The 27343-nt window shown below is 38.5% G+C and overlaps 1 protein-coding gene across 1 annotated transcript; it reads right to left on the minus strand.

Moving 5' to 3' along the window:
* Nucleotides 1-2247: 2247 nt before the first annotated feature.
* LOC121511678 (adhesion G-protein coupled receptor G5-like) lies at nucleotides 2248-26838 on the minus strand. Its single transcript, XM_041790427.1, has 14 exons — nucleotides 26788-26838; nucleotides 26212-26590; nucleotides 26037-26112; nucleotides 22632-22773; nucleotides 19503-19622; nucleotides 15192-15305; nucleotides 15056-15101; nucleotides 14769-14863; nucleotides 13321-13436; nucleotides 9347-9615; nucleotides 9176-9272; nucleotides 5755-5884; nucleotides 4057-4207; nucleotides 2248-2969 (listed from the first exon to the last, which is right to left on the minus strand). The coding sequence occupies exons 1-14, from the start codon at nucleotides 26836-26838 to the stop codon at nucleotides 2875-2877; spliced, it is 1881 nt and encodes a 626-aa protein (XP_041646361.1). The 3' UTR covers nucleotides 2248-2874.
* Nucleotides 26839-27343: the final 505 nt, after the last annotated feature.

Consider the following 27343-nt stretch of genomic DNA (forward strand, 5'->3'; position numbering starts at 1 on the left):
CATAATTAACACTGATGCCAGGCTTGTTCTGGACTGTGTGGCTCTTTTTGAATTTCCTGATAATATTTTTCACTCCAGTTTTTGCCACTTAGAAATACTGTGATAACTTTGTATAACCTTCTCCTTCTTTGTGAGCATCAACAATTCCTTTTCTCAAATCTAAACCTATTTCTTTTGTTTTTGCCATGATGCTTTTCGCAGTGACAGCTCAAACCCATGATGAATTTTCATACGGCGTAAACTGGAAGATAACCTTCAGTTTTAACTTGATTCTACAAGCTTTGAGCATTACAAAATTTGAGCACATCATTGCACATACAATTATTAATCCGACTTTTTCACTCAGATCATACAAAATTAAGCATTTTCCCAACACCATCCCACCAGTATAACTTCAAATACAAAAATAAAATAATGACAGTAACGGAGTGGTTCTCCTCTTACCTGTAAAGCAGACAGGATGAGCTGGACAGCCGTCAGTGAGCTGTGCAGGGTGCGTTATCCCATGATTGGGAGTGTAAAGTCAAACATAATAGAGCTTCTATTCAATCTGCGGGAGGTATTTGTTTCATGCAAAACTTTTTATTAGTACAACAAAATAACTGCAGGTGAGTTTGTTCATGCGTGAGGGCCTGGCGTCACAGTTCAAACTCCACTTCAGCACAAAAGCAGGTCTGTCAGTGGAAATGTGTCATCATAATCAATAACCATAGTCTGGAAAAACAAACAAGACTGCAAATTTCAGCATATAATCATATTTTATTGGCTTTCACTCTAGGGTTAATAAAGCTTTCACTACTTTAAAAATATGCAAACTCATATGTATGTGGATATACTGTACATTTATTTACATTCTAGCCATCACAAGGTTATTTAAATTCAGGAAGTTGATATACTTCAGACCCTGAGGGGACATGGGGGAAAACAGAAGAGGAAAAGGCACAAGACCTTTGTACTCAAGAAAAAGTCAAGTTACTTTGACTGAACCTTATTTTAGTAGAAGTAGCAGTATTGGCCCACCATTGATCCACCTCACAAGGATAGAAGAGGGAAGGTGATCACCACTGAAGGGGTTGAACTACCAGAGGGCAACATTGCAGATGTTCAGCACAGCTACAAATGCCTGAGGATTCCACAGGCAAATGGTAACCATGCGACCTGATAAGGAAACTCCATAAAGAGCTGCAAAACATGAACCATGGCGACTGTAGACATGTCAGTGCACAACTTTTGAGGTTTTTGAAAATGTATGCTTTAGCAGCAAGTGGCTGACATCTGGCAAACACACTAATGGCAGAAAAAGGCCGGACTGAAAGACAGCACAGAGGTGTTAATAATAATGGCTGCACAAGAACAGGCCCTCAACACAAGATCAATAGAGGCTGGGGTCTGCCACACCAGGCAGGACCCCAGATGCAGACTGTGCAAAGAAGGCCCTGAGACAGTGCAGCAAATCACAGCAGGGTGTAAGATGCTGGCAGGCAAGGCATACATGGAACAGCATAACCAGGTAGCTGGCATAGTGTAACATCTGTGCTGAGTACAGGCTGGAGATCCCAGGGTCAAGATGGAAGACGTCCCCTAAGGTGGTTGAGAACAAGCAATCAAAGATCCTGTGGGACTTCCAGATCCAGACTGACAAGATGGTGATGGCTAATCAGCCTGACAGTGATGGTCGATAAACATCAGAAGACAGCGATAGCAACATCAGGAAGAAGGAACACAAGAAGCTTGAGAAATACCAAGGGCCGAAGGTAATTGGAGCACTGGGAGCTGTAACCTCCAAGCTGGTCGGATGGTGCCAGCAGGAACAACGTCTCAGATCTCCGCCCAGAAGAGCAAAGTCCTAGGAACAGCTAAGATCCAATGCAGAACCCTAAGGCTCCCAGGCCTCTGGTAGAGGACCCGAGCTTGAAGGAGACACAATACTGTATGAACGGGATTAGCCAGTACTGATTGCCAATTCTCCAAAGCAACCTCTGCCACCAGTGAGTGAATGTGGATTGAATAGGTAGGTGTGAGCTGCGATGTAAAAGCACTCTGAGTGGTCAGATGACTAGTAAAGTGCTATAAAAGCTCAAGTCCATTTACCATTTATATAAACTAGCGATGTTCCTAGCCATATAACTTCCCATTCAAAATATAATTGCATTTAACCGACTAGTCTAAAATCAAATTAAAAAAAAACGGTGCTACACTGGTTTGCAAAATGTAGCTAATGTTATCAGTACTGACTCTATAGGCCTTCAATCTCTTTAGCAGGATAACGTCCACATACCTGAGCTGAATACCGTCACTTAGTACTGTAGGTATATGTGAGTATAACCTGGCACAGCCTCTGGACAACTTTAGCATTTTTTTTTTAGATCAAAAATGTGCTAAACTGTGTAGTTCCTACCAGATGCTATCAATGCTACTGCAGCCAGTGGTTGGATTAGAGAGCACTATAGCATCAAGACAGCAGTCATTAAGAGCTGATATAGTACAGTAGCTGCAAGTGGAGGGTGGTTGCTTTAGAGTGTGGACAGAGTGTTTGATAGGTATTGTGGGCCTGAAATGGCTCTTCATTTGGTACCAGTTTGGCATATAATGATGAAGAGCCTGGTAAAAACTTAAAATAATACACAAACTAGGAGTTTCAGCAGGGACTTCCTGTTACACTGCTCTCTCTGACATGATGATTTAATCACAGTTTGTGGAGAGGTAAAACACAAGTTCAAACATTTTTAAGAGCGACTAAAGCAATAATGCCCAGTCCCATAATACAAAAACAGTTATTATTAAAAAAAATCTTTTAAAGTTCTCTTTTCTGAAAAATGCCATCATCACACACATACATGTACAAACACTTAAATCCTGGTGTTTCAGTCTGGATTAGCCGTGACTGCTTTGAGTTTTACTGATCATCAGAACATCAGATTTTCCAATCTTTCTCAGAGACATGGCGAACCACAGGAAGATGAAGACACCTGAGAAAGAGGACAAAAGAGATTAACAAACAAATATCTTGGGAAGAGAGCAGGAGGAAAGGTTCACTTCATCCAGGTATGCAAATTCTGCAGATAAACTCTCTGACTGTGCCGGGCCACTGTTATAAATATACAAATAGGCAGGCCAATACACAGCACATCAAAGATAATGTGTTTGATTATGTTCAGTAGGGGAAGTGCTGTGGTGTCTGTTGGTAGGTCACACATCTGTTGTGTGATCTTCATTCAATATGTTAGGAAAGTGACTGCTACTTTCTATTTCTTCAAAACAGTGCATGTTTACATCCCATCAAAACCCACAGAGAAGCTGAGACATTAATTCAAAGTTAGGGGCTTTTCTGACCATAAAACAGCACATCGGACATTATTTAATCTGAAACTACCGCAACGTCTGTGACAGAATTCACTCGGAGATGTTTACACACCAATGCTCAGAGAAAAATCCTTCCCCAGCGTGAAACCAACAAAAGTATGGAAAGATTTGTTTAATTTCTGTTAATAATGCTGCTGTTTTGGTAGTGAAGGACATGAATTTCTTCACGATCATGGTATATACGTATATAATAATTACTGCCAACATAACTGAACATTTGCCATAATATCAGGGTCTCACTCTGGCAGAGCTCTGCACATAACAAAAAGAGAGATTATGAAAGAGATTATGCCCATAGACAGACTGTCTAATCTGGAGAAAATAATTTCTTTGTTCTAAAAGCACAAACATAACATCCAATCAGCTTTGATTTGCGTTTTGTACTTGGAAATGATTGCAGAATATTGCTTTTAGGTATTTATCAGCATTTGAATATTGATCACTTCCACTAAAACTCTCATCTCACAGAAACGGTGAGATGGGACAGCAGGAGCAGGGAAAGCCTGGACAGCATTTGTTGTGAGCTAAAAAGCTGCTCTGGAAGTTGCATTGCAAGCCTTTAAATTTTAAGATGTCGGAATTTGGGGTTAGGAACTGCTGGCGGCTGTTGGATAAGCCACAGGATGCTAAGACAGAGCTTGCCTTCTCTCTTGGAGTATCAGGACAAAGACACCTATGTAGAAGTGTGCAGACCTTGCAGTGAGTTCAGGATGCAGAAGGCGTAGAGTCCAGGAACAGTCAGGTACCCAAAAGAGAAGAAGATCAGACCCCAGGGGATGCCGAGCAGAGCGGTGATTCCCAGCAGAGTACAAATGTCTCTCTTTGCTCTGTCAGCATGTCCAGACTGGTGCAAGAAAGTCATAAAAACAGTCAGAAAGTATCAACCACCAAAGACCATGAAATCTGTGCAGATTCAAATCTTCTCTCCTGAAGCAATAACAACCTTTGATAGACTTGAATGAACCTTTAATGGACTGTTATGAATAAAGATGATTCTTGGTGATGGTTTTATTCTAAAGGTCAAAGTCTTGACCATGATGCATCCATTTTCAAGATGTTTGGTCATCATTCTGGCTTTCAGACTATCTGATCAGAGTCACTGGCTAAAAAGCTGCAAGACTCAAAAAGTACCAGATTCAAAATGAATATTTTATATTTTATATACCCAGATTCCATTGTCTTCTGTCCATGATCCCTCTCTTGCCAGCCAGATAAAACACACTCCTATATCTCATAGTTTGTTTGAATTCAAAACATTCAAGATCCAAGATACAACATTGTCTTTTATAGAGAAAGAGGGGGGATGGTTGACTGGCATTGACCAATTTCATTTTTTTGGGGTCTTTTGTCTACTTTTAGAGCTGAAGAACACACAGCTGCCACACTGCACAAGGAAACAGACGCAAACCCAAACACATCTGCTGAGGTTTAGAGGAAAATATCCAGCCTTGGAATTGGCTTTCCTTTCTGCAAATAGAGGCTGTTTGCAACCAAGTGGTCCTGAATGCCCATATGGGGTCAGGAAGTAGGGACAGCCATTAGAAATGAATGGGAGTGGAGGAAAGTTAGTACTTTACAGCTCTAAATGAATCTTGACACTGCAATTATCATCAGAAATTTTCTACAGACACTGATTATGATCCCTACACTTTACAAAACAGCATTTTTTTCCCCACAGTTTAACCAATTTACCTCACATGGAGGTGGTCAGTATAAAAAATTACTCAGCCCTGCAGACTTCCAAGCATCTAGCTTCATCTAGTCAGACGAAGGGAGACAAGAGGAGTCCTGTACTGAGCAAAGAGGTTAGCTAAGCTGCTTAAACATATAAAAAAATCTGCATTTTGTCACAAACATCCATTTAATTGAAATGGTGATATACTATCAACTGAATTAACCTTGTTTGGTAGGTGTAATAATGTGCTGTTCACAAACAAACTTATTCTACGGAAACAGCTGTTTGATGTGAGCCACTGTAGCTCACTCTTGTTTGAGTGCCAGTTTCATTTCCTTCATCCCTTGTTATTTAATCCACATTTAAAAGCCAAACTGGTTCCAAATAAAGAGCCTTTTAGCAGCCAAACAACCAGCTGTACAGAGTTGAGCCAAATGATCCAGTTTTACTAAAAGAAACAGATTTTCCATCACAAGGAGGGAGACTGAACGTGGCAAAACTTTTTCTGACAGAATATTTCACAACTTTCGGGAAACAAAAATATCTTAAGAAAATAAAAAAGGTTCTTATTTTCGCACTTTGAATGCCTGGAATAAACAGCTCAAATCACAGCCTTTTTGGTAGTGTTTCTTTATGTAGAAATGCCATGTCTTCCCCTAATAGAGTCATTTAAGTATTAAGTGATCAGTCACTAACAACAAGAAATCAACTCAAACCTGTTTTCTCTTGTAGAGACTCACGACTTGTCTGATGGTCACTCCTAACATGATCAGGTTAAAGAGGAACACCAGGCTGAACACTCCCACTGTGGTCACCATCTTCACCGTGTCGTTGACGATGTAGCATCTACAGAGAGGAAGAACAGATAAAGGTTTCATCTCAGACAGAAAGTCAAATACTGTGTTAAAAAAGCAAGTGTTAGGACCAGGTGCCCTGCAAAAAATTATTGCCCCCATTAATAGCATCACTTTAGGCCACACCTTAAAACATGTTTTGGTATGGTATGAATCTATAGCCACAGCCTTCCTTTTATTTCTTTACAGAAAAAATCCAGACATATACCATGTATTGCCATTCAGCTACAAAATATAAATACATAAAAATATCAATAAGGTTTGTTCCATATTATCCAGTCCAACCTGAATATTACTTTTATTGCAATAAAAACATCAACAAAAGGAACATGTGTTTATTGGACAGGGTGATGAGAGTCATCTTTCATGGTGCTGGGTTAATATTTTTAAATGGAAAAATTATATCATCATATTTTTAGGGCCCTTAAAATCAGCCTAACTTTTCTCCCCTATAAGGACCTTCAGTTAAGGCTTCCTGCACAAAAATGCAACCAAAGTTTAGGAACAAGGACAAAACAACAGAGAAAATACTGGGGTTATAACACATAAATTAAACTTTTATGTAAAGAAGTAAAAATTTTAAAGAAAAAGACAACTGCCAATAAATGTAAATAAAATTAACCTAGAAAAACAAAACATCTTTAAAACAGGATGAATGCATCACATGTCGAAACAAAAATATAAGAACACCAATCTAGACATGTACAGTTGAAACCAGAAGTTTACATACACTATATAAAAAGGCACATAAACATTTTTTTCTCACCGTCTAACATTAAATCAGATTAAACTTTTCCTGTTTTTGGTCAATTAGGATTACCAAAATTATTTCTATTTGCTAAATGCCAGAATAATGAGAGAGATCATTTTTTAGACAATTTTTTATTATTTTCTTGAGAGTCAGAAGTTTACATACATTTCATTAGTATTTGGTAGCATTGCCTTTAAACTGTATGACTTGGGTCAAATGTTTTGGATATGCTTCCACAAGCTTCTCACAATAGTTTGCAGGAATTCTGGCCCATTCCTCCTGGCAGAACTGGTGTAACTAGCCAAGTTTGTAGGCCGCCTTGCTCCCACATGCTTTTTCAGCTCTGCCCATAAATTTTCAACGGGATTGAGACCAGGGCTTTATGATGGCCACTCCAAAACATTGACTTTGTTATCCTTAAGCCACTTTGTAACCAGTTTGGCAGTATGCTTAGGGTCATTGTCCATTTGGAAAACCCATTTGCGCCCAAGTTTTAACTTCCTGGCTGATGTCTTGAGATGTTGCTTCAGTATTTCCACATAATGTTCTTTCCTCATGATGCCATCTATTTTGTGAAGTGCACCAGTCCCAGCAAAACAACCCCACAACATGATGCTGCCTCGTTTGACTGTTGATAATGACACACTCTTACCAGCTTCAGCCAGCATCTTCACAAGGTCTTTTGCTTTTGTTCTTGGGTTGAGATGCACTTTTCGGACCAAAGCACGTTCATCTCTGGGACACAGAACCCGTCTCCTTCCTGAGCGGTATGATGGCTGGTCATTCCCATCGTGTTTATACTTGCATAGAATTGTTTGAACAGATCAACGTGGCACCTTCAGGCATCTAGAAATTGCACCCAAGGATGAACCAGACTTGTGCAAGTCCACAATTCTCTTCCTGATATCTTGGCTGATTTCTTTTGATTTTCTCATGATGTTACACAAAGAAGCAGTGTGTTTCAGGTATGCCTTAAAATACATCCACAGGTGTGCCTCGAATTAACTCAAATGTTGTCAATAAACCTATCAGAGGCTTCCAAAGACATGACATCATCATCTGGGCTTTCCCAGATTGTTTAAAGGCATAGTAATCTTAGTGTATGTAAACTTCTGACTCTCAAGAAAATAATAAAAAAATGTCTAAAAAATGATCTCTCTCATTATTCTGGCATTTAGCAAATAGAAATAATTTTGGTAATCCTAATTGACCAAAAACAGGAAAAGTTTAATCTGATTGGTGACGGTGAGAAAAAAAAGTTTATGTGCCTTTTTATATAGTGTATGTAAACTTCTGGTTTCAACTGTATGAAGAAAGGTTAAAAGATGCTGAACATTTAGGAGCACCACAGCAATATTTGGCATGGACAATTCAACAAAAAGTTGGCCCATCTGAAGTCGTTTGCTGGTTTGTTGGCTCAGCTACCTGGTGTTATGTAAAATGTGTTCAGAAAATCCTGGTCCAAGCTCCTCGTCCTGGTCGGACCAAGCTGAAATAGCTAGTTTTAGTTTAAGTTTGTTTTCTTTGTCAAAGCCACAGACCCAAACGGCTGCTCAAGAGATAGCGACACACTAAAGCAAAAAAAGATGTTGCAGCAAGCTCCATCCATCCATTTTCTACAACATCCCATTGGGGGTCTCGGAGGAGTCTATCCCAGCTGTCAATGGGCGAGAGGTGGAGTACACTCTGGACTGGTTGCCAGTAAACTGCAGGGCTGACATATAGAGACAGACAACCAGGCACGCTCACATTCACACCTATGGTCAATTCAGAGTCACTAGTTAACCTAATGAGCATTACTTTGGTGGTGGGAGGAAGCTGGAGTACCTGGAGAGAACCATGAAAAATCCACACAGAAAGGCTCTGACCTGGAAGCATACCAGGGACCTTCATGCTGTGAGGCAACAGCGCTAACCCCTGCACCACTGTGCAGCCCCCTGTTGCAGAAAGCTGCATCACAAAATGGTACCAACCAAAGAGACTAAGAAACGCTTTAGAATTTTTTCAGTATGGCATACATTTAAACAAACATTGATTTTTGGCATATTTTTACATAAAAAAAAAAACATGCTAAATTTATGCAGCCAAACTGCCCTCATCTTTAGCACTGGATAACCAAGCTTCCTTGCTGGTGCCTTGTGCAGACTCTCCTTAAAGGAACAACACACTGAAATCTATGGGTGCTAAGGGCACCACTCTTGCCAAGTACCACATACAGCCCAATTCAGAGTCATCAGAATATCTCCCGTACGACTTGACTGTTTCAATCCCTGTCTCGTGCTGAAATCAAGCTTGGTCATCAAAGTTTTTCTGCTCTCTTTAAATATCAGGAGTAAGTGGATCACCAAAAACACAAAGGTTATTGAAACGCTGTTTTTGAAAACTTCTAACAAGTAAGAAGAAGTTGGCGTTTGTGAATAGATTCTAAAAACACACAAACACTAATGCACACACAACTCTTAATACATCTAGGCAGATTATTTATCTGTTATGCTTTAGTCTGGAGCAGATTAATTCCTGGTCTTTCCTCACATTTCAGTGCTGTTCGGGTTTGATGAGTCCAGAGGAAAAACACCATACGAGTCTCTGTCTATGATGACCACCAGCACCACAATGACTGTAGGGACTCCTGAAACACAAAGATCAAGCTTTTATCACTGCAAAGTTTCTGACTGAAGATGTCAAAACTGTGATGGTGCTCACCCCATCCAAACACGCTGAGTTTGAGCAGATACCGCCTCACGTAGATGTTGAAGACTCGGACCAACAGGAGGTAGAGGTGAAAGCCCTCCAGGGCCATCCAGCTGAACGTTGACAGCAGGGAGAAGTGAAGAGCCAGGGCGATGTACAGACAAAGCCCATAGGAGGACAGTGCTGCCACCGCCTGGCTGGGGAGGAAGTGTGCGTTGAGGAGGATCAGAGCGATTACGAGGTTGATGTGGACCTTCATGGAGACGTCTGCTCTGAGTTTTCTGATGGATACAAATGTAGAGAGGAAATACCAACAAAGTGGATAAAGACAAGGAGTATGGATGGCAGAGAGAAAGTTAGGATGAAAAGATGTGATTTGCTATAAACAAGAGCTAAACATTTTGAAAAAGAAAAGATTTTTTAATGAGTATTTGACAAGCCAGATGGTATCCAGATATAAGTTAATATGTAGTATCAGTTCATTTAAATAAAGGTGGAAAGGCAGATGAACAATATTAAAGGCCAGATCTACAAGAGAATTGCGCTGCTTTATGAGCATGGTAAACCTGTGCAAACGGCAGAAACAGATGAAGTCTGATCCACAGAGCACATGCAAAGAGGGATTCAGTGCAAACTGCAAAGACGATGCAAACAGTAGACACTAAATTTGCAAACACAAGTCCTAAAAATCCACAATCTTACTTTTATATGACCCTCGTGAAATCTGTATGATATATAATTCGATACCACAACAACAAAAACTATACATCCTGGGCCCCTGTTATCTGGTCATTTCTTTCCCAAAATCTGCAAGCACACTCCTGCAGGCTTCTGCAGACCGTCCAAAATGCACAAAATAACAGGTAAAGCTGTGTTACCAAAATGCTGCTGATGCTTTTTGTGCACTTCTGTCTGTTTGTGAGTGAAATAAATCCAATGTTTATGACAAGAAGACTTGGAAAACTTCAGCATTATCAGACTTGTAAATCTGACTGGACTGCCAATGCTGTCTTTCTTTCTCACAGCAGCTTTGTGTTAAAATATGACTGAATATCTACTTATTGATGCTATTTATCATTAATGGCATGGCACTGGAAATTCTTGTAGTATAAGACACTGGGAAATTACATGAAGATTTTAGATGCCATCTTTTCTAAAATGTGAGGAGCTTCTTCTGTTTGTTAGTTATGCCTGGCACAGGCAGACCAAACAGGGTTACAGGGTTTAAGTCTCAAATGTTTTTACAGAAGGCCTGAATCTATTAGTGCATTTTCAGACCCTTTTAGATTTGGGCTTATGCCTGGAAGTTTAAAATTTTTGCTCTGCCCCTGATGACTGATGAGGGTGGACTTCAGTATCTAAGTCAGATGCCTTTTTTTCAGCCCCTACCACAGTTCACTATCTCAGGGTCAAGAATATATTGGCATTTGGTTTGTCATTGTTTGACGTACTATGGTGAATTTGTTCAGGGTTTCCCCCTCTGAGTAAAACACCCACTGAGCTTAGGTGTGTTGCCCTTTTAATATCCAGCTTGGTTTGGATGCAGAGATGCATTTGTTCATTTTTGCCATGCGATGGTGTCACTTCCTTTTTGTGCTTACATGTGTCTGCAGCTAACTCACACACTGACCTCTCTCAAATTTTAGGGACTGAAAATCCCCCATTATAAAGAGGCAGTGATACTATTATATACAGTAGGCTTCTGTTGATTAAATAAGTGAATCAACAGAACTCATACACATGATCTGAATTTATGTTAATAGTTTAACATATGACTGCTAAGATCAAACACTGCAATGTTTAAATCAATACCTGGTCATATTTAAGTCCTGTGTTTTTGCAGATTATTTGATTATGTAAAAGTTTGTATTAATAAAGATGCAGTAAATTGGAAATCATATATTTCGTCTAAATTGGCCTGTATTTGATTCAGGTGGTCGATTCAACTATCATTTGTGTTTGTGAGTTAGATGTTGGGTTAGTGTGAGCTGTTGGAGTGATGTATAAAATACACCCCACCAATGACAGACTGTAGTTGTCTGTGGGTGGACTATTTATAGTTGCCATTCTTTTCCTTTTAGCCATGATCAGTTCGTGTCAGAGTAAAATGTGTATTATACAGTTGCAAGAAAAAGTATGTGAACCCTTTGGGATTTCTTAGATTTCTGCATAAACTGGTCATAAAATGTGTTGTGATCTTCATCTAAGTCACAACAATAGACAAACACAGTCTGCTTAAATTAATACCACACAAAAAAATGGTATGTTTTCATGTTTTTATTGAACAAAACATGTAAACATTCACAGTGCAGGGTGTAAGAAGTATGTGAGCCCCTAGGCTAATGACTGGTTGACCCTCCTTTGGCAGCGATAACCTCAACCAAACGTTTCCTGTAGTTGCAGATCAGACCTACTCAACAGTCAGGAGGAATTTTTTGACCATTCCTCTTTACAAAACTGTTTCAGTTCAGCAATATTCTTGGGATGTCTGGTGTAAGTTGCTGTCTTGAGATCACGCCACAGCATCTCAATTGGGTTGAGGTCAGGACTCTGATTGGGCCGCTCCAGAAGGAGTATTTTCTTCTGTTGAAGCCATTCTGTTGTTGATTTACTTCTATGCTTTGGGTCGTTGTCCTGTTGCATCACCCATCCTCTGTTGAGCTTCAGTTGGTGGACAGATTGTCTTAAGTTTTCCTGTAAAATGTCTTGATAAACTTGGGAATTCATTTTCCTGTCAATGACAGCAATCCGTCTGGGCCATGAGGCAGCAAAGCAGCCCCAAACCATGATGGCCCCTCCGCCATATTTCACAGCTGGGATGAGGTTTTGATGTTGGTGTGCTGTGCCTTTTTTTCTCCACACATAGCGTTGTGTGTTCCTTCCAAACAACTCAATTTTGGTTTCATCTGTCCACAGAATATTTTGCCAGTAGTGCTGTGGAACATCCAGGTGCTCTTTTGCAAACTTCAAATGTGCAGCAATGTGTTTTTTGGACAGCAGTGGATTCCTCCATGGTGTCCTCCCATGAACTCTATTCTTGTTTAATGTTTTACTTATTGTAGATTTGTCAACACAAATGTTAGCAGTGCCAGAGATTTCTGTAAGTCTTTAGCTGACACTCTAGGAGTCTTCTTCACCTCATTGAGAATTCTCCGCTGTGCTCTTGCAGTCATCTTTACAGGACGACCACGCCTAGGGAGAGTAGCAACAGCATTGAACTTTCTCCATTTGTAGACAGTCTGTCTTACCGTGGACACATGAACATCAAGGCTTTTAGAGATACTTTTGTAACCCTTTCCAGCTTCATGCAAGTCAACAATTCTTGATCGTAGGTATTCTGAGAGCTCTTTTGTGCCAGGCATGGTTGACATCAGGCAATGCTTCTTGAGAACAGCAAACTCAAAACTGGTGTTTGTTTTTTAATAGGGCAGGGCAGCTTTAACCAACACATCCAATCTCATCACATTGATTAGACTCCAGGTTGGCTGACTCCTGGCTCCAATTAGCTCTTGGAGAAGTCATTAGCCAAGGGGATCACATACTTTTTCCACCCTGCACTGTGAATGTTTACATGTTTTGTTCAATAAAAACATGAAAACATATCTTTTTTTTGGTGCGGTATTAGTTAAGCAGACTGTGTTTGTCTATTGTTGTGACTTAGATGAAGATCAGAACACATTTTATGACCAATTTATGCAGAAATCCAAGAAATCCCAAAGGGTTCACATACTTTTTCTTGCAACTGTATATATTTTAAAGGCTCAGTAAGGGACAGCCATAAGGCTACAAACTTGATAAGTAAATGAAGAGGAAGTAATAAATAGGGACCATTAAAATAGATGACAAAGTAGAGAGAAGGGGTAACATACAGGAGCAGGAACAGAACTTGAATTTTAAGGGGAAGGACAGGTGGTAAAGACTGAAGGTGTGGTTGAAGAGTGAGAGAAGATGAGAGCAGAGAAACCCAGAAGAGAAGAATGACTGACCTGTTAGCGATGAAGAGCAGAACAGCGATGGTGAGGACGAGTAGAGACAGACTGCAGCCAATCAGAGTGATGTAGGACAGGATCTCCAGGTGTTCTGGTGAGAGGTCAGCAGATACCTGTGGAGAAATCAAACACTAGACTATGTTTTATGAAGAAAATGCTCCTGGATTGGCAGAAATATGAAAAACAATGCATCTCAATATAATGACTTTTTATCTAATAACTCTGGCCGTTTAAATAATAATTTTGACTTTTTATCTCATAACTTTGAGTTTCTAGTTCATGATTTAGACATTTTAGTTCATAACTTTGACTTTTTTGTACATAACTTTGACTTTTTTGTTCATGACTTTGACTTTTTAACTTATAGTATTGACTTTTCAGTTAATAATTTTGACTTTTTAGTTCATAACTTTGACTTTTATCTCATAATTTTGACTACTCAGTTCATAACTGACCTTTTAGTTCATAACTTCGACTTTTTGATCTCTTGATATTGACTTTTTATCTCATAATATTGACCTTTAAGTTCATAAATTTGACATTTTGATCAGATAATTAGAACTTTTTGTTTTGTAATCTTGACATTTTAATCTTTTGTGAATATTTTCCTCACAATTATGACTCAGGTAATCTTGTTCATTTAACTTTCTAACTTATAATTATGACTTTCAATCTTATTATTTGCATGTATCTTACAATTATGACTTACTTTCTTATTATTTTGAGTTTTCATCTCATAGTTGCGACTTTTTTCTTATAATTAAGATTTTTGTTGGAATAGTTACATTAGTTTAATATTTTTCTCTTTTTCTACGTGGTGAAAATGGGCTTCCATTTATTTAGCCAAGACCTAAAACAATGGTCCTTAAAACACACTTGCTAACATTTAAGGAGTGAGGATTAAAAAAAAAAAAATCAAACATATTCATACATTTGATTGATGTTCACAGCTTATATATAGACTGTAATTATAGCCAGAAATTTAGAGATCTGGCAAAACCAAAAATTAACTTTATATGTTGATATCTGCCAATACCAATATGATAATATCAGGCATGGAAACTGTTCATGAATCTGTGCAGTGCAGACATCGTGCAGAGGTTTGCTTTTGAATTGTTTATGTTGTGTTTAATGTCTTAATCAGTCTTTGATACTTTGACATTTAAACAATCCTTATCTTTTGATATATAAGAATATAATATAATAATAACATAAAATAATATAATTTTATTAAGTATTTTGTACCCAGCAGTAGTTTGATTTTTTAAATTTTTTTCAAAGCTTTAGTACCGCCTAGTGGTAGTATTGAGGATTACACTACAGATGACGATTAATACCTCACATGAGAATAAAGAAGCCATAGTCTGGAGTTTACATGATCCTTTTAAAAGTTTTTAAATTCATTTAATCTCTCATCATATCTTTAAGAACAGGTGCAGTCTTACCAGCAGCACACCGAAGTATGTGAGGTGGTCACAGGAGCAGGTGATTGCACTCTGATCTGGCCTCAACAGGGTGTCACAGCCGTGGCTGCTGTAATCTGATCATTCAAACAAACACATCATTTATTCACATGATTCTGTCACAGCTGTATTCACTTAACTCACATGATTAAAATCACAGCAACCAAAAGAGGCTCCTGTACCACAGAATCACAGTGAGTCTTATCATCTAAACAAAGAACATGTTTTGTTTTGTTTCATGACAGTTTTGATGCCTCATTGTTACTCACTCTTTGTTGAAAAGTCCAAGAACACACATCTAGGCTCTTGGGTTTCCTGTTACACAAAATGAAAATAATGTAAGATTTGGTCCGTTTGTGCAAGTATGAAAGTTTCATGAAGAAATCTTTGAAAAGTTGTAGTTACGCTGATGGCTGTGGTAAGCTTCATTGTGATTTCGACCCTCTCCCGTAGTCCTGAAATATTCTTCCCACGAACACTCAGGCCGACCAGTCTGTTCTCATAAATGATATCTGAGCTCTGAAAAACAACAGAGACAAAAATCAGTTAAACTGTTCATATGAGGGATTTATATAAAATAATGAGTCTGGGCGCTGGTGTAGCTCAGAGGCTACAGTCTTTAACAGACTGGTAGGGTGCATGCCTTCCCACGTTCTCTCTCCCCATATTTCCTGTCTCTCGTCAGCTGTCCTATCAAATGAAAGCAGATGCCCCATGAATATTGTCTAAAAAATGGGCCTCATTCACCAGTCATTCTTCAGAAGGAACTTGTTCTCAGTACCCCCTGACTCATTATTTTAAATCTGGAATTCACCAAAGTTTTCTCGTTTGTAATTTTTTTTCTTGGTTGAGAACAAAATCAAAAAACCCTCCAGAGCACTCTTACAAACATTTAAGAGCTGGTGTGACAGGATTAAGTGCTTAATTTTGCACTCATCAGCGCTCAAATATGCTAGATTAAAAAAAAGAAACAACAAAAAATAATTTGAACTCTTTTTTTCTATCAGTTTTACACTTTTATATAATATACACAAATACATGACTTAAATCTAGTCAAATATTAATATAAATGTGCAGTTTTGACCTGAGATGCAAAATGATTGATAACAAACATAAATATGTTTGAGAATTGTATCATTGGACACATGGGCATTTAAATGTGTCCAAATGATTTTCCATCATAAAGTGTAAAGTTTAAGAATAAATGTATGTTTTAAAGCTGTAGTAAGTGCTTTAGTTTTAGTGTTGTATGCCCACAAAAACAACACCACCTGTCAGGGTCTAGTTATTGAAGCCATCTAACAGAACTTGTTATGCAGTTCTATAAGGAGTTTATTCCTCGGTAGCTGTGTATGCACACCTCGGTAGCGTTGCAAAGACGTTACGTATTTTGTTGCTCTGATTGGCCCGTGAAGATGTGATGGACAGAACGTTCATCCAATCACCCTCCGAGTTTTTTTTCAAAGGCTCTGCCCTTTCCCAAACGCTGTATATCGAAAGTTTTCCAGATGGATGTGTGAAACACATCCATCTGACATGTCAGGTTAGGACATCTCTGTCTACCTCTCTAATTCAAACACCTTTCATTGAGGAATTTGGTAGTATTTCCTTTAGAATACACCCTTCATACACAGTGGAAAACTTCAGCACAGGAGGTGCAAAAGCTTGTCATGCAAAGTAACAGTAACCATGGGGCCTAGCAAAGGGCCAGTTTTCCTTTTTGAAATAATTGGAGCAGCACTACATCCACTTTAGAAGTATTGAACTATTTTAAAGTTTTTCAACTACTTAATTTAATTTAGATGTCCCTGATATTGCAACTTCTTCTTTCACTCTTGTGTGCCTTCTGTGGATTTTTTCACACTGCCCTGCAGTCTCATGCCCGTATGTGGGCATAAAATTGACATTAATCTATGCTAATTAGGAGAAACATTCACATGCTTTCATCTTAAGAGCTCCTGGCATTCATCAACTTAAGGACATAGATGTGAACAGTTCAGCAGTTTAAGAATGATTCATGAATCCCACGCTGGTTTCTCTTAAACTTTCAACAGAACACATTTAAGAAATTAAGAATATTAAGAAGATTTTGGTGAATGAGGCCCAGTGTGTTTAAAAGGTAAGCCCCTCTTGTACTGCTGTTTGCAACTCATGAAGGATATTTCATCTGACTTTTACTGTGAACCCAAAGGAGAACAATTCTGCAGAGAACAATGGTTAAAAAAAAGAGCAACTACCTCTAGTTCACAGGAAAACACAGTTCTAGCTAAAAACAGGGTGAAGCACGATTACATTTGAGGAAATAGTGTGAGGACTTCTGTTCCTCTTTAGTGCTAGATTGATGTCAGTGTGATAGTTATTACAGAGCTCTGACCTAGAAACAGAAGCACATGCTTTTTGTTTGCAAAACATAAACAAACCTCGAATGTCAAGCTCCATTGTTCCCATCCAGTTAGAACTCTAGTCTTCCTCTGTGTACATGCCATACTAATGAATAGGGTCCCAAATAATAGAACAAGCAAATTCAGGAGCTACGAGACAATACCAATAACTAGATAATTGTTGCATCACTGTAGCTATGACTTAATAGAATGGTGCGACAAAAATCTAAAATATACTGAAAAACTATGTTTTTTGACCTTTGTCTTTGGGATCTTGCTTTCTTCAATGTAGTTAGACTAAGACGGTGGTAAGTTTGTCTTTGTTTCAATGTCTCTGAGTTTAAAAATATCAAGTAGGTCATCTGGTTTCAAAAAAAGATCTTATGCAAGGTGTGGAAGCAGGTTTACAACATTTCAAATTGTTCTTGTTTAACCAACTGATCAGAAATACTCCCTCCTCTATGATGTCTACAGTTAGTGGATTTTTAAAACTTTAAATACAGAAGGCGAAATATGATGATTAATGATAAGTGCTCAGTTTAAACAAAAGTGAAAAAGTGGGGCCATTATGTAAAATGTGAATAAAAACAGAAAAAAGTGTGACTAGCATATCCTTTTCAGACATATTTTGAATTTGATGCCTGTAACATGCTGCAGAAAAGTCGGGATAGGGAAAAGAGTGGGAATATTGTGGAATGCTCCCTAAACACCTGGAATGTTCCACAGGTAGGTAAGTTAGTTGAAAACAGGCAGTAATAGCATGAAAAGCTATAAGAGGAGAACTCTTAAAGAGTTCTCCACTTTGTGAAAGACTGCATGGGTAAATAGCCCATGTACTTTAATGTGTAATTGCAACTGCAAGGAACTTGGAGATTTCCCCATCTACTGTCTGTGATATCATCAAAAGATTACCAGAATCTGTAGAGATCTGTGCATGTAGAGAAAACATTAAACTGTCACATTCTGTGATTTATATTACAACATGGGCTCAGTAATACTTTGCAAAACTAGTGTTGGTTAACACAGCAAGTTCCTAAATACAAGTTAAGACCTACATTTAAAAAAAAAAGGCTGTTGAGTAACCTGACACACCAGATGGATGTGTTTAAAACATCCATCTGGTAAACCGTCCATAGGCAGCGTTTGGGAGGGGCAGAGCCTTTGAAAAAAAAAACTTGGAGGGTGATTGGATGAACATTCTGTCTGTCACATCTTTATGGGCCAATTAGAGCAACAAAACACGTGACATCATCTCCCAAACCTGAGTTGCGCTGCTACCAACGAAGAAAAGCCATAGATAGCTACATAACACAAACCATGTTGACTGTAGACATGTCAGTACATGACTTTTGTCATTTTTTAAAAGAAAACAACTCAATGCTGTTCTTTGTTCTTCTTTAAATGAAGAAAGTTCTGATAAAACTGATGTTTTTTGTTGCTCTGATTGGCCCATAAAGATGTGACAGACAGAACGTTCATCCAATCACCCTCCAAGTTTTTTATTCAAAGGCTCTGCCCTTTCCCAAATGCTGTCTATGAGAGATTTACCAGATGCATGTGTGAAACAAATCCATCTGGTGTGCCAGGTTACATTTTAGCAGCATCCATGCCAGTGTCTTCCACCATAATTGCACTGGCCTCTTGTCGCTGCTTGCTTACGTCAAGACTCTGCCACACCCAAAAGTACTGCCCCTCAATGCTGATTGGTCCTGTCACTTTCTAACCGGTTCAGACGGGAGCTTTGCAAGATGGATTTGCAAGTAAGAAACACGGAAACAGGTGAATCCATCTGCTTTGCAAGGTTAGCTGTTGAGTCCTCTGGATTACAACGGAAAGGACAATCCAGACTGCAACAAAGTTCAAAAGCATCTGTGATGATGTGGGGGTGTGATAGTGCCTGTGGCATGGGTGACTTGCACATCTGTGAAACCACCATTAAAACTGAAGGATACATACAGGTTTTGGAGAAACATTTACTTCCATCCAGACATCTTTTCAAGGATGTCCCTGCTTATTTCAAAGCCAAGCTATGCACTAAAGTGGTCTGCATGATTCCACACAATAAAAATGTAGAGAGCATTATATATAACAGAATACAATAATGTAAACCGTGCACTGTTAAGCAACCAAAGATCCTTATCAAGTATGAATGGGAGATAATTCCACTTTCAGTACCTGTCTTCACTCCCCAGATACCTATTGTTAAAAGAAGTGACGGCTATCTGTCATGGCTGTGTCAACTGCAAAACTAACCAAACTAGCTGTTAAATGTGTAATGTGACTGAGCTTGGTTCCTCAAATCAACAAATCTCCCATATAAACTGTGATGTCTGACCTCATTTGTTCGTGCCCAGGTAAGCATGCTGAACACGATTGTGTTGTTTGCTCCAACATTAATCTCTGTTGGCAGCCAAACGTTCACTCTGCTGTTGTTGACAGATTTGTCTGATGTTGCCTGAAGGTACAGAAAAATAACAAAAAGGGAAGAGGAACATTTAATGCAAATATCAACAACAGAAAACAACCCTCACAACTCCATACAGTCTGTATTTCACACTGAGGGATGAGCTGAGCCCTGAGATTCCTATGAGCACTGTGAGCTATCTTATGGTAATAATCAGTAACAGCTAGCTTTAAACAAACCCAACATCATAAAAAGAACGATTGAAGAGTTCTTGTCAGTAACATTAAATCCTATTAAGTGTATCTGCATGCATAATTGATTAACAGCATTAGTTGCACAGCTGAAGTGGATGTTGGTGTATTTAAAGGTAGAGGTAAAGTTTAAAATTCACCAAAGAGACAAGAACCCAATTCTCAAAACACAGTGTGTACCAAACTGACTTTTTTTTTTACTAAAAATGATGTGCCGAACCATTACAGTAAGCATTAAAAATAATACATAAACACAATTAGAGTGTGGCAAGAGATTTCTGATTACATGGATAGATATTGTACAAAATCCCTGTTATCACCCATATGTAATAACCTAGAATTCTTACCTGTGATGAGGCTCTCTGTTTTTGAATCATGGCGTGATAAGGGGATCCGCATAATAGGAGACATTATTGAACATGGTGTTCTGATGTCTTTTCAGCAACTCCAAGACAAATTCAATCTCTCTAAACATCTTTTTTTTTTTTGGCTAATTACAACTAAGACATTTTGGGAAGAAGTCCTCAGTAACCAGCACATTAAAGAGGATTGGCAGGAGGCAATACAGTTGGTACATAAAACCTTCACATGTAACAGATGAGCAGAGATACAATATAAAATACTACACAGGTTACACATATCTCCAACCACCCTCCACAAGATATCACGGACTATCTGTCTCATATGCCGTAAATGTAAAACTGATCTTGGGTCTCACTCCTATTATTTCTGGGTGTGCAGATTGCCAGATACTGGAGTCACATAGCCAAAGAACTGAGCGGAATTTTTCAGACTACAATAAGAAAAGATCAGGGGCATTTTCTACTGGGTTTACCGTCTAAGGCACTGGTTCTCAACCTTTTCAGCCCGCGACCCCCAAAATAAAGGTGCCAGAGACCGGGGACCCCCACTGTACCTGAAAGTGGCTGGACACAGCCATCAACATTCAAGAATAGTAATGTGCAGACAAGGCTGCCTGTAAGGGGGATAAATGGGAAGTTTTCTGGGACCCAGCCAAACTGGGGACCATGAAGGTCAACAAAATCATGGTCCATTGTAAAGTTAAGCTGTGATATCCATATTTCATATTTAACCTGAAAAAATAACCACTCTTATCAATGAAACAAATGTCTTTTTTTAAATCATTTGTGTAGTAAATAGCCTTCTCAAAAATGTAAATCTAATTTTGTTTAAAAAAATAATAAAATGGGTTAAAAATCGAAGAAATGGGTAAATAATGGCAAAAAAGGTGGTGAATTTGGATCTTAAAAGTAGCAGAGATGGGTTGGAAGTGGCATAAATTATAAAAGAATGGAAAATATAACAGAAAAAAAGAAAGGAAAAATGGGCTGCAGTGGCAAAAATGGGCATAAATAATGGTAAAAGGGAATTAAAACGTGACTGAAAAGGCTTTAAATTGGCAAAAATGGGTGGAAATCTGCAGAAATTTGAAGAAAAATCAATATAAACTGGCAAAATAGTGCTAATTTAGAAAGAAAGAATAGGCAGATATTGGCAGAAGTTGTTCAAACTGGCGAAAATGGGCATCCCAGATTGTGCAATGTGGTTAAAATGGGTAAAATCGGGCTTAAAAAGTGGTAAAATGGGGTTAATAGTGGCAATAATGGCTCGACAGAGCCAATATTAGGCTTAAGTGGCAAGAATTGGTTCGGAAGTGGCAAAAACAGGCAGATAAAAAGCTGTGGAAAGAGTTTAAAATGGTAAAAATAAGTGTTACACGGCAAAGATGTGTTAACATTTGTAGAAAAAAAAATGATGAAAACTGGCTACAATTTGGCAAAAATTGTGTAAAGTGGCAGCAGTGGAATTCAAAAAATATTCTTAGTCTTTTCTTTTCAGGGAATCTGGAGACCCCCTCTTACTGTCTCGTGACCCCAAAAGGGGTCCTGACCCCAAGGTTGAGAACCACTGGTCTAAGGAATTGTCTCTCTCTCTTACAATCATTACAATTTATGGATTAACTCTTGCTCCTTGCCCACAAATGTATTCTGCTGAAGCGGGTGGTAGACACCCCACCCACAGTGACTTTGTGGTACAGGGAGATTTTCAGTGTCATGCCTCATGAAAGGATACGTGCAGTCCTTAAGAAAAATGAGGACACATTTCTTAGAATCTGGAATACTTTCTTAGATTATTTACCTTCACATCTCAAAAGCACACTGCTGAAAGGCCAATATACTTTTGATTGGAAAAAAAACACTGCATAGTACCTAAAATACCCCTCTGAACACACTGGAGAACTCTGAATGGATGGGAGCTGGGGGACGATTCACCGTATAATATTCCTGTAAATGTTGCTATCTACTAAATTTATTTACATTTCAGTTATGCTTATGAATTGTACATTATCAGTTACACAATCTGTCTTACTCCATCCGAAGTCTACCCTTATGTTACAGCATTATTTATTACTATTATATTTATTATTCTTTATTTCAGTACCTTTTTTTAACCTTATTGTTATTATTTGGGAGGGTGGGGAATATCTGGACTCTCTCTTTATATTTGGAATTTGACAACTGGCATGCACATGCTACAATTTGAACTGTGAGCCTTTTGTTATGTTGTGTTTTGTTCTGAAAATAATAATAAGTATTAAAAAAAGATGTGCCAGCGTCATTTTAAACCAAAGAAAGGTCGGGGGGTCTTGTTCAGTCTTGGCTAACAGACTGGCAGCACTACAAGTGTGACTGTCACTTCTCTGCAAAAATCCACATACACGTATTAACCAAGCTGCTGTAATCAGACATGTTGTCCCAGCACCTCCTGAAGTAAAAGAAAGCCTCACCTCATGTTCATTGGCATAAATCTTCAGTCCTTTAAAGGGACCTTTGGGTTTGTGCAGGTAAACCACCAAGTTGCCCAAAGACATGGATGTCGTCTCATTCACATCAGTCTCCTCCAGGGCCTGCTCAAAACTCTCCAAGGCTCTTAATAGAATAAGAAAAATATTTTAAACACAAGTCTTCATTCAGTCTTTATTTATAATCAAAAAGATGAAGAGGGAAACCTTTATCTAAAATGACGTCGAGTTACAGAATCAGTTAAATGGTAAGACAACAAATCACTGAAAGAACCAGAACACAGACAGATGCAAGGCCATTAAAACCAACAAACTAATGATTAAGTGAGTTAATTGAGAGAACCCACGCTTGCACAGGGAGAACTTACAAACTCAACACAGAGAGGCCCTGACTGAGAAGCGAACCAGAAACTTTACTGTGGGGCTAACCCCTGCACTGCTGCGCCCCTCATCGCTGCCATGAGTTGTAGCAATAGCAATACCTAGCAATATATATTTAAATGAGTGCCCATAAACAACACGCATGTGTGCAAGCAGCATCCTAGATCTACGGTCCTGAATCTGGGGTCCTGAAACTGCTGCCTGTGAGCCTGCAGATACACCCTTCTCTGTAGACGGGCAAAACGACACATTCTGAAAATGCACATTCACACTACTGTTGCAGTCAGTTGCCACGCACGAGTGTCACAGTAGTCTGAACCAAGCCGTTGCAGCTGTACCAAAGCCGTCTGGTGTAGTTACCTGCAATTCAGCTGTCAGTCACAGACAGCTGAGTTAAGAACGTGCAACCACTAATGTGAAAAAGGGACCTATTATTCTCATTTTGAGGGCTATATGTAAATGTTGTTTCATTCCATAAAGCCATGCTATTAATTTTGGAAATGATTCCATCTCATGGAAACACAAAATTTCTTCCGGCTAGAATAATTATTTTCCCACAGACAAATTCAGGTCCTGAAACCTTCAATTTCTCATGTCTTTATCAAAAAACACAGCGCCTCCTACTTATGAGTGTAGCCGGAAAAAGAAGAGCTTTTTCAGAACAATATTTCTAATTAATTTCCCTTTATTCAAATGTATTTGCTGTTGGAAATTATAAAGCCTTTATCTTTTGTCCTAAAGTTTCAACATGGAAACTTCCATCGACTGCACATCAGTGCACAGCTGCTGATGAAGGAGACAGGAATGAAACGTCCATGTTAAGGCTGAAAAAGATCATTGTAATCACTTCCAAGAAGCAGATAAATTTGAAAAGGGGGAAATGGAAACATACTTCTGAGAAGGCAATTTTTTTTAAAGCTGCACTCATAAACAGGAAGTGCTTCACTTTGTGAGAAAATACATGAGAAATCTAAGGACGTAGAGATATGTTTCTCTGTGGAAAATTAGCTCTTCTCAGCAGATTTCTTTGGTAAAACAAGACTGATCCTGGAAAGTATTTTTGTGTTTTAATATGACTTGCTTGAAATTTCGCAACCACACTGTGATAGTGATGATGATGAGGATTCAGCGAAGACTTACTCTCATGCACCCATGTATGATAAAAAAAAGTCACACATTATCATGAAGAGTTTTGACAGAGCCTTCCTATAAGATCAGAGATGTGAAGATGAATGTTAACTTGTCATCAATCCAAATATTCATATTCTGTGACTCTTTCCGTCATCAGTCCTTTTCTAGCCTCTATCATCACATCTCATTGGTCAATTTTTGTAGCACAAGGGAATAGCATCAGAAAGAAAATCTTGCAGAGCATTAAAAGACTGGTTTAAGTTCTTTGCTGCAAGAAGCACAGAGTCAGTAGTATAACATAAAACTGTGTTATCAGCATAGAGATCATCAATCATGTAAATAGTAAATAGGACGGGGCCAGCACACATATTCTTAAAGCCCAGGTTGTCCTGAAAATAAATGGATGTTTAGATCCTCACAGTGCACCACATGGATGAGTTTTACAACAGCGGCCATCGAGTACATTTGCACAAGGACCAGATTCAGTCTTGACAGAGACTCTGAGGGCCAGACTTTCAAATAAACAAATAATAAATAAATATTTTGGTCTGATTGACATGTTATTATATTACTATTTGTATTTCCTTTCAAAGCACACAAAATTTTTAGGCATTACCAGTGAAATCTGTCCCTATTATCTTTAATGCAGCAGACCACAAGGAGACTGGCCTGCCCACAGATTTGACTGGGACCCTGAAAATCCCAGAGGACAGGCCCTCCCCAGCTGTGCTTTAGCAACAATATCAGCTCATTTTTGCCACTTTTAAACCAATTTCTACCACTTTTCGCCCATTTTGCTGCTCTTTAATCCCTTCTGGCATCTTTTCTGCCAATTATTACCCCTCTGTGCCACTCATCAACCCCTTTTCATTTCTTTATCATTCCATCTTTGCTATATTTTTTTCATTTTTAACACATTTTTTAAACTTTTTGTCCATTTTTCACTCTTTAACCTAATTTTCACAATTCTTTAACCCCTTTCAAACCACTTTTCCTGTTCTGCTTTGACCCCTTATTCCATTCTTTCTTTTTAAAAACATTTTTCCTGCATGTTTTATTCACTTTGTGCCACTCTTATATCCATTCTTGCCACCTTTCATCTATTTTTGCCACTTTTTAACCCCTTTTCATGACTTTTTTTTGCCATATTTTTGCCACATTTAACCCATTTTTGATACTTTTTTACCCCTTTTTGACCCTTAATTCCATTCTTTAACCATTTTTAACAATTTTGACTGCTTGTTTTATCCACTTTGTGCCAAATTTTTATCAATTTTTGCCACTTTTTAACCCCTTTTCATTCAAGTTTTGCCATATTTTTTTTTGCCACATTTAACTTATTTTTGATACTTTTTGCCCCTTTTCTCATCTTTTACCAATTTTGTGCCACATTTTAACATTTTTCCTGCCAATTTTTGTCCCTTTGTGCCACTCCATAGCCCATTTTGACACTTACCACCCATTTTTGGCACCCTAACGCCTATTATTCATTCAGTCTGGCCATTTTCCAACATTTTTGCCAGTCTTAACCTTTTTTTTAAATACATATATATATATATATATATATTTAGCAATTATGGCTGACAAGTGAATTTCTGAAAAAACAAATGTTAAGTCATTCTAAAACTATTTCAGTATTATTTATTTTTGAATTTAACAACTGCAGACATTTAAAGTGAAAAGATACTCTTAAAACCACAATATATTTTTTTCCTCTGTCTCTGAATTTAATGATCGGACAGGAAGCTTTGGGGGGCCTGATATGGCCCTCGGGACGCCAGTTGATGATCAGTGTTATACAAGCTTTTTAGGACAAAAAGTTCAGGTGAGACAAAATAATCACGTTATAAAATAAAGATATAGAATTAAAATGCTCACTCGATAGTGTCCTTGTGGTTTCCACTGTTCAAAGCATTGTTCACCCCTTCCAGACAGGACCTGGCATCCAAAGACCCTACAGTATAGGAAGTGTTTGATGATTTTTAACATTAAGACATTAGTGTATTTCATTTATGTAGTATATATTATTGTGATGAATTCTTAAACATCTCACCTGCTGTGTTTTTCTTGCAGTGGTTTTCACGATTCTCATTCTTGTCTGGATGATTTCTCCCTTTCACTGGAGATTCATTTTGTTCCCTATCTAAACCTTCATTTCCGTTCAGACTTGAACCTTTAGTTTTATTCTTACACGAACCTTCAGCGCAGCCCTGACCTGATTTTTGCTTTTGATCCTCTCTAAATTCTTGATCTGCACCTTCATTTTGCTCCTCTTCTGAACTGTGATCATCCCCATCACTTTGATTTCCATCCTGACCTTGACACCGATGTTTATCTGAACTCTGAGTTTGGACAGAGTCTTGATCTTGATCCTCATCACCTTCATCACCGCCGTGTCTTTCTCGGGTTTGCATCTTTGCACGCTTTCGACTCTTACATGAACACGATTTCGGATCATAAATGAAATCTTTCTTTTTATCCATTCTTGAATCTTTCCCAGGAGCATTTCTTTTACCTTTATCATGCTCATCCTTGGAGTCACAATTTTGACTTCTACCTGAACCATAGTCTTTTCCTGAACTCTGTTTTGATTTCGGACCAAGATTGGGATTCTGACCCTGCCTCGTACCTTGACATCGACCTGAGCCCTTTCCACAATCCTGGCCTGGTGTTTTTCCATCATTACCTGAAGTTCTTTTTTCACCCTGATCTGATACTCTTCTCTGATTTTCACCTGAACTTTTATTATGTTCCTTCACAGAATCTTGATTTCTGAGTTCATTTGGAGCATGATCTGTATTTCTATTCTGATCCTGATCCTGACAAGATTTCTGCCCCTTTTCTGATTCTCTATTTCCATCCTGAATTTCACAAACGACATTAAGAGACACCCAAGACAGGACCAGCCAACAAAGCAGCCACCTCTCCATCCTGTTGAATGAGGAGGACAAAAGACTCTTAACATACAGATCATTTAAAATGGGATGAAACTGACCCTAAACTTGACCTTGATATTTAAAAAAGTACTTTCACCTGATATTCAGGCATAGAAGGAGGTATTAGCGGTCGCCCAATCACATGTATTGATATAACTGAGACTGAATATGTATGTAGAGCTTGATAGATGGTTAAAGTTTTGTCCTACTGAGAATGAAATCATAGCCTACCTGTCCATGTGGCTGAGT

Source organism: Cheilinus undulatus, linkage group 1 (assembly GCF_018320785.1).
Source record: "Cheilinus undulatus linkage group 1, ASM1832078v1, whole genome shotgun sequence".
Lineage (NCBI taxonomy): Eukaryota > Metazoa > Chordata > Actinopteri > Labriformes > Labridae > Cheilinus > Cheilinus undulatus.